At 56.6% G+C, this 7,440-nt stretch overlaps 2 protein-coding genes across 4 annotated transcripts in view; one reads left to right on the top strand and one right to left on the bottom strand.

Moving 5' to 3' along the window:
• GPR179 (G protein-coupled receptor 179) overlaps positions 1-1,178 on the top strand; it is an 11,566-nt gene extending 10,388 nt beyond the window's left edge. The window contains exon 13 of the mRNA XM_027698918.1: positions 5-1,178. Within this exon, the coding sequence (XP_027554719.1) occupies positions 5-1,016 (1,012 nt within the window). The 3' untranslated portion in view covers positions 1,017-1,178. The remainder of the gene's footprint in view (positions 1-4) is intronic.
• A 1,096-nt stretch (positions 1,179-2,274) lies between these two features.
• Positions 2,275-7,440, bottom strand: part of MRPL45 (mitochondrial ribosomal protein L45) — a 6,043-nt gene continuing 877 nt past the window's right edge. Inside the window, exons 1-8 of one of the 3 annotated variants that reach the window (XM_027698916.1) lie at positions 7,080-7,197; positions 6,667-6,865; positions 6,393-6,510; positions 6,114-6,212; positions 5,451-5,499; positions 4,831-4,980; positions 3,673-3,846; positions 2,275-3,195 (exon numbers count right to left, since the gene is read on the bottom strand). In XM_027698916.1, the coding sequence (XP_027554717.1) occupies positions 3,136-3,195; positions 3,673-3,846; positions 4,831-4,980; positions 5,451-5,499; positions 6,114-6,212; positions 6,393-6,510; positions 6,667-6,865; positions 7,080-7,136 (906 nt within the window). In that variant the 5' untranslated portion in view covers positions 7,137-7,197 and the 3' untranslated portion in view covers positions 2,275-3,135. Of the gene's footprint in view, positions 3,196-3,672; positions 3,847-4,830; positions 4,981-5,450; positions 5,500-6,113; positions 6,213-6,392; positions 6,511-6,666; positions 6,866-7,058; positions 7,198-7,440 lie in introns of those variants that run through there. The other 2 variants (XM_027698915.1, XM_027698914.1) reach the window with 2 other exon arrangements.

Raw genomic sequence — 7,440 nt, 5'->3', positions numbered from 1 at the left:
TCAAATCCAGTGACAGAGCAGAAATCTGTCCCTGGGAGGGGGCTGAACCTCAGCTGGACAAAGGAACAGCCCCAGGGAAGGACAGAGTCCCAGCAAAGTCCTCCAAACTTGTGGAGAAAGGGAGCAGAGATCGTGAGTCTGTCTGTCCCTGGGAGAGCGTGGATACAGAGCAACCCCCAAGCAAACCCCGTGCAGGGAGCACAGAGCCTTCAAAGAAATCCCAGAGCACAGAGAGCCTGAAGGCAGAGATCTGTCCTTGGGAGGGTCAGGAGCTCAAATCCAGTGACAGAGCAGAAATCTGTCCCTGGGAGGGGGCTGAACCTCAGCTGGAGAAAGGAAAAGCCCCAGGGAAGGACAGAGTCCCATCAAAAGGAGTGGCCACCTCCAAACCTGTGGAGAAGGGGAGCAGAGACCGTGAGTCCGTCTGTCCCTGGGAGAGCACGGACACGGAGGATCTCTCCCTGAAAACTGCAATGGAGAAGGAGCCATCCAAGAAATCCGACAGCACGGAGAGCAGGAAATCTGAAATCTGCCCCTGGGAAGCAGCAGAGCCCACGGGGTGGGAGAAGGAAAGCTCCAAAGCAGGTGTGCACCCACGGGGAGCTGACAGAACATCCCACCCCGGGATGGGAAAGCCAAAGGCGGTGGCAGGAGCCAGTGTTGGGTCTCTGGAAAAATCCAAGGGCAGCTCTGCTGGGGAGGCCAAGCACAAGCCCCTGTGCCGGCTCCTGCCCGGCATCCAGCCCCCAGGGACGGGCAGCAGCTCCAGCCCTGGCACTGGCCTGGCTGAGGTTTGTCCCTGGGAAGCAGAAGAGGCTCCATCAGCGCCTGCCAAGCCCAGCACAGACACGAGGAAAACCTCGGAGGTGTGTCCCTGGGAGGAGGAGGGTGTGGATCCCACCCCGACCCACCATGGCCAGGGCAGAGCCAGGGGGACCCCCCGGGATGGAGAGGGGGGTGAGAGGGAAACCCAGCCCGAGGTGTGCCCGTGGGATCACCAGGAGCCCCATCCATAAATCCCAGTGCTGATGTGGCTTCCGGGGAGGGAAAGGCTGGGGCTGGAGGCTGCTCCCACCTGCAGGGCCCCCATGCTTGGCCCGAGGTCTTTGCTGGTCCAACACCAACGTCAGGACGTGTAAATACAGCAAATAAAGGGTGTTGTTACAGAGTGTGGGCCGAGAGGCTCGTTTGTAGGGGTGGGGAAGAGCTGAGAGATCCCCCAGGAAGGGGCTGTGGAAACCCAGGTGGGAACTGTGGGAATTGCTGGTGGGAACCCAGGAATGAAGTGGTTGAGCTGCAGAGGTCAGGGAGGGGAGATGGGGAGCCACGCGTTGATCAACTGGAAGGAAAGGCCATGGGAAGGTCATTCTCCCCCAAAAGGCAGACATCCCACAAAAAACAACCCTTTTCATTCAGAGCCAGAGCTGGAGAACCTCACAGAGTCCCAGAACAGTTGGGGGGGAAGGGATCTTAACACCATCTCCTTCCACCCTCTGCCACAGGCAGGGACACCTCCCACTGTCCCAGGTTGCTCCAACCTGGCCTTGGACACTTCCAGGGATCCAGGGGCAGCCACAGCTTCTCTGGGAAACCCATCCCAGCCCCTCTCCACCCTCCCAGGGAAGAATTCCTTCCCAATCCCCCCCCTAACCCTGCCTCTGGGTTTGAAGCCATCCCCCTTCTCCTGGCACTAGGGAACATTCACTCCCCATCTCTCCCGGAGCTCCTTCGGGTCACAATTAGGTCACCCTGAAGTTTCCCCTTTTCCAGGCTGAACAATCCCAGTCCTCTCACCCTTGAGCAGGTCTGGGTTGAGGAGTCACCCCCCCACCACCTGCCCCAGCACACACACAACCAGCAGCTCCCAGGGAGTTATTTTTGCCCCTGGCTCAGCTCCCACACTCCAGAGCCCCGAGTGCCTCCCCGGCTCCCGAGCGAGGCGGAGGCAGAGGCTCCATTTAGAAAGTCCTTTCAGGAACAGACAGATTGTGACACCCCTCTGGCTTCCAAAAAGACATGAAAGGGATTCCATTGCTGGCTCCTCTCCCAGTGCAGCAGAAAGATGATGTTCTGCCCTTCCAAAAGAACATCATTCACAAAAAAACCCGCTGAAAACGCTGCAAGCACAAGGAGCCACAGCTCTTTTTTTTTTTTTTTTCCTTTTAAACAGCTCTGCAAAAATCTCTTTCAAGGCAGAAATAAAAATGCCCTGAACTCTCAGGGATGAAATAAAAGTGCCCTGGAAATGGCTGAGTTAAAAAAGCAAGACAGGGCTGAAGAAGAAAATGGTTTCTTACTGGATGATTAGTGAGCATTTGGCTCTGTGAGGGACTTGGCTGAGCAGAGCAGAGCAGGGAGAAGGTGAATTCCCAGCCCTGGAGGAAGGTAACCCCCCTGGGGAGGTGTTTTCCCAACCCATCCTGCACAACCAGGCACTGATGCAAATGTCACTGTGTCCACAGGATGGTGCCAGTCCCCCACTGACAACACAGAACCCACAAACACCAAACCCCCACCCTGGGAAAGGCTGGAGCCAAAAATGACATTAAATTGAATTATCAGTGCTGTGCTGCAGCCCCTTGGGGAAACTCCCACTCAGCAGGAGCCCAGTCCCAGCAACCCCCTCCCCAGAATTGGATTTAAAGTGTTCTTGCTGCTTTTCCCTGTTTTTTTGTTTGAAAATAAAAAAAAAGGAGGTTGGGAATCAGTAGGAAAAGGGAGGGGGAATGGGAAAACAATGTGCCAACAGCTACTGGTGGAAGTTTTAATGAGTGACCAGCAGGTCTGTGACACTTCCCATGGAAGTGACAAATATCCCACGTCTGGACACACTTCCAAGGGCTCTCCAAGAGCCAAGGGCTCCCACAATGGAAGTCCAGGACAGAGAATGGCCCTGAGGACAAACACAGGGAGGGCAAAGCTGCAGCACACAGAGTCCTTGGACAGAGTGAAGCCCTTCTCAGGGCTCATTCAAATCCCTCTCGCTCCTTTAAGGGCAAATTTGGGGTGACTGGAGTCCATTTCTGAAGCCACTTTGTTTGCTGGCTGCTCCCAGGGCAGGCACAGCCACATTCCCAGTCCTCCCTCCCTCCCAGGCTGGTGGCACTGCTGTCCCTGTGCAGGTTCCAGAACTTCCTACTTCACTTCTTCATATTCCTGTGAGGGATCCAGGGTTGGGCCAGGAATCATCACCGTCTGGAAGAGCAAGGAACAGGGTCAGCAGGAGACAGAGCAGCTCTGAACTGCTGCACTGGGGATTCTTCACGTTGCAGAGATGAAGGAAGGGGAGCAGAGGGTTCTGGAAAGGGGGGGTTGGATGGAGGCAGCACAGGGAAAACACAAGGGGGGAATGGGGTGGGATGACAGGCCTTGTACCACACTGGAATTCTCACCTCCTTTCTCTAGGATGTGTTTTTAGTAACACAGGGAGACAGAGCCCCTGCAGCACTTTGCCAGGTCAGGCCCAGGGAGAAACAACCCCCTAAATTATCCCACACCCGCCCTCAGCCTCCTGTTCCAGCTTTCCAGGTGCTCCAGGTGACAACACCACAACAACAAACAGCTCTGCCCGTGGATCAACCCACCACCCTCCCCTCACAGGGAGCTCAGCTTTGTCCTCATCCCTGTTTAACCAGGAATCTGCATTTCCCAGTGGATTCCTGGTGGGATTACCTTGACAATGGGATCCTTTGGAGGGGCCCACTCTGGGACGATCTTGCCGTGCATCCTCCACGAGCCATAGGGGTTCACCAGGTACCTCTCAAACACAACATACTCCAAAACATCCTTGGGCACCTGCTCCCCACCGTACATGAGCCGCCCAAAGCGGTCATAAATGGCCAAAATCTGTAAAAACAGCCCAAAAAAACAGGTTGGGTGGGGTTTGGAGAAACCTGGGCCAGCGGAAGGTGTCCCTGCCCATGGCAGGGGGTGGAACTGGATGGGCTTTAAGGTCCCTTCCAACCCAAACCCGTGTGGGATTCTCTGTGATCAAGTGATCAGAGGGATGGGGCACCTTTCCTGCGAGGAAAGGCTGAGGGAATTGGGATTGTTCAGCCTGGAGAAGAGAAGGCTTTGCAGTGACCTCACTGGGGCCTTCCAGGACCTGAAGGGAGCAACGGGAAAGATGGAGAGAGACTGTTCTCAAGGGCCTGGAGTGACAGGACAAGGGGCAATGGCTCTAAACTAAAAAGGGGAGATTTATATGGGATATTGGGAAGGAATTCTTCCCTGGGAGGGTGGGGAGGGGCACGGATGGATTTCCCAGAGAAGCTGTGGCTGCCCCATCCCTGGAAGTGTCCGAGGCCAAGTTGGAGCAACCTGGGCCAGTGGAAGGTGTCCCTGCCCATGGCAGGGGGTGGCACTGGATGGGCTTTAAGGTCCCTTCCAACCCAAACCAGTGTGGGATTCTCTGTGATCAAGGGATCAGAGGGATGGGGCACCTTTCCTGCGAGGAAAGGCTGAGGGAATTGGGATTGTTCAGCCTGGAGAAGTGACCTCACTGGGGCCTTCCAGGACCTGAAGGGAGCGACAGGAAAGATGGAGAGAGACTGTTCACAAGGGCCTGGAGTGACAGGACAAGGGGCAATGGCTCTAAACTAAAAAGGGGAGATTTATATTGGATATTGGGAAGGAATATGAGGGTGAGGAGGGGCTGGGATGGATTTCCCAGAGAAGCTGTGGCTGCCCCATCCCTGGAAGCGTCCGAGTCCAGGACGGAGCAACCTGGGCTGGTGGAAGGTGTTCCTGGGTGGAACTGGATGATCCCTGAGGTCCTCCCAGCCCGACCCATTCCCTGATTCCGAGGAGGGCAGGGGCTCAGGGCTGTACCTGCCGGGTGTGCATCCTCACTGTCACCTGCCCGTACAGGTTGCCCTTGTTCACGAGGCTGTCACAGCGAACATGGACCACCCTGGGGGGCTCCAGGGACTCCACAAAGCTCCACCTGATGGTCTTGTACCTGTTCCCACGGACCATGTCCTACAGGGGGTAAAAACAAGCAGCAGCTCGATGAGAACACAACAAGCAAAGTGCTGCATCCAACAGGGTGTTTAAGTCATCAGCTGTTATTAGACTCGGGGTTTCCCTCCCACCTCCTTGCTGCATGCAGAAAAAATGAGACATGATCAGGTTTAGAGAGCTTTAAAAGCCTTGGAAGAGGTCAAGGCACTGATCTCTGCTCTCCAAGATCAGTGACAGGACCCAGGGAATGGCTGGAGCTGTGTCAGGGGAAGTTCAGGCTGGATTTTGGGAAAAGGTTCTTCCCCCAGAGGGTGGTGGGGCACTGAACAGGCTCCCCAGGGTTTGGTCACAACACCAAGGCTGCCAGAGCTCAGGGAGCATTTGGACAACGCTCTCAGGGACAGGGTGGGATTGTGCAGGGCCAGGAATTGGATTTTAATGCTTGTGGGTCCCTTTCCACTCAAGATATTCCATGATTCCACACTCACGGGGTAGCAGCGCTCGGTCACCAGGGAGTGAAGTTTCTGCTTGTTGAAACTGCAAAGGAAACACATCCCGTTAACTTGGACACAACAAAGAGGCTTCCCCACAAATCCCTGCCTTTCCAGGAGACACACAGGCTCCTGGCAAAACAGGAAAAGCCAAATTCTCAGCTGTGAAAAATGAAATGAAAGGAGGACACGAAGGTGAGCTGAGCTGACACAGCTCCAGGGAAAGGGCACAGGAATGGGGGAGCCAGTTCTGACCTAAATGTTTTAGTGATGTTTGGAGTTGGAACCAAGAGCGAGGCAGGTTTGAGATCTGTTACTGGAAAGCAGAGCCAACCAGTGGAGTGACATTTCATGGAATCATGGAACGGTTTGGGTTGGAAGGGACTTCAAAGATTATCCAGTTCCACCCCTGCCATGGGCAGGGACACCTTCCACTAAACCAGGTTGCTCCAACCTGGCCTTGGATGCTTCCAGGGATGGCACAGCCCCCCTGGGAATCCCTCCTTGTCTTTCTAATCCTAGGGGGGTGGAACTGGATGAGCTTTAAGGCCCCTCCCAACCCAAACCATTCCATCTTTCCACGGTTCCATGAAAACCAGAGCACCTCAGCAAAGAGAAGGAGGTCCTACAGAGCCCACATCAGTCAGGGAAAGGTCTTACTTTGCCAGGGAATTGTGAGCTTCTATAAATATCTCCTGAGCCTTCTCTGGGAAGGTTTTAGTGCTGAAATTCGGGTCGTGGTCTTTGATCTTCCGCAGGCTGAAAAAACAGGAAAAGGAAGGAAGGAACAGGTTGGAGCTGTCCCAAGGGGGTTTTGGGTGATGGCAGTCTCTCAACCCCCCAATATCTCACATAGACAGACAGTTCTGCCACAACACAGACCCAGCAAAGCTCCTGCAGCCCAGAATTAAGCTAATTAATGACTGAGGAGGCACTCACGCCAGCTGGGAGGCCGCTGTCTGCTTCAGCTTATCCATCTTCTGCTTCAGCCCCTCCTTGGACAGGGTGGACAGGCGGGCATCGCCCTCAGGAGGGACATATGGATCTATGATGTCAGCTGGGAGAGGGAAAAAAGGTCAGGAGGGGGCTCAGAACCAGCAAAATTAAGGAATCAAAGAAGCAGGTGATGATATTTGTGAGGTGGAACAGGAGCACGCAGGGAATTGCTGGGCCAGGAGCTGCTTCAGCTTTGGCCCCAGAGCAGCTGCCCCACCTGTGGAAGCCAAGTAGAAGGTCCGTTCTATGTGTTCATCGGGAAATATCGGCGCCTGGGACTTGAGCCGCCGCATCTTCTCCTCGGGGGTCAGTTCCCGGGCCCACTCGGGGACCGCAGAACTCTTCTTCTTCCTCGTTCTCACCGGGACAACGAGGCAGGACGGAGCCGCTCCGGGGCGCAGCACGGACCCCGCAGCCTAAGGAAGTGAAACAACAAAGCCTGGAGTGACACACACAGCTCCAACACCTTGATTTACCTCCCCTCACACCTCCCAGGCGCCAACACACACCACCCGTCCCACGTCCCTCCGCGCACTCCCGCGCCCCGATCACCCCATATCCCTCAGCCCGCGTCCCCTGCAGTCTCCTGAAGCCCCTCCAGCCCCTCGCCGCGCTCCCCTCGAGCCCGACCTGCCCGAGGAGCCGCGGGACCCTCAGGCCCAGCCCGGCCGCCATGGCGGCCGCCATCTTGTCCCGCCGCGGGGGCTGCCGGGAAGGTGGAGGAGCCCGATCCGCGCAGGTGGGCGTGGTTTCGCGTCGGGGGGGGTGGTGGGCGGGGCCTGCGTCCGTTTCGTGGGCGCGGCTAAAGGGGAGGGGTGTCGCGCGCCGGGAGGGGGGCGTGGCCCGGCGCGAGCCCCCGCGCGCGCCCGCGCGCCCGCGGCAGCGAGTGGAAAATTCCATCGGCTGCGGAGCTTCCCGAGGGGGCGGGGCCAAAGGAAGCTCCGCCCCCCCACACTCCCGTGGAGGGTGGGGGGGATGATCCCCCCCCCCC

The sequence above is a fragment of the Neopelma chrysocephalum genome, unplaced genomic scaffold (assembly GCF_003984885.1).
Source record: "Neopelma chrysocephalum unplaced genomic scaffold, ASM398488v2 Primary Assembly neopelma1_134, whole genome shotgun sequence".
NCBI classification, from domain to species: Eukaryota; Metazoa; Chordata; class Aves; order Passeriformes; family Pipridae; genus Neopelma; species Neopelma chrysocephalum.
This window is presented reverse-complemented; position numbering and strand designations above follow the sequence as displayed.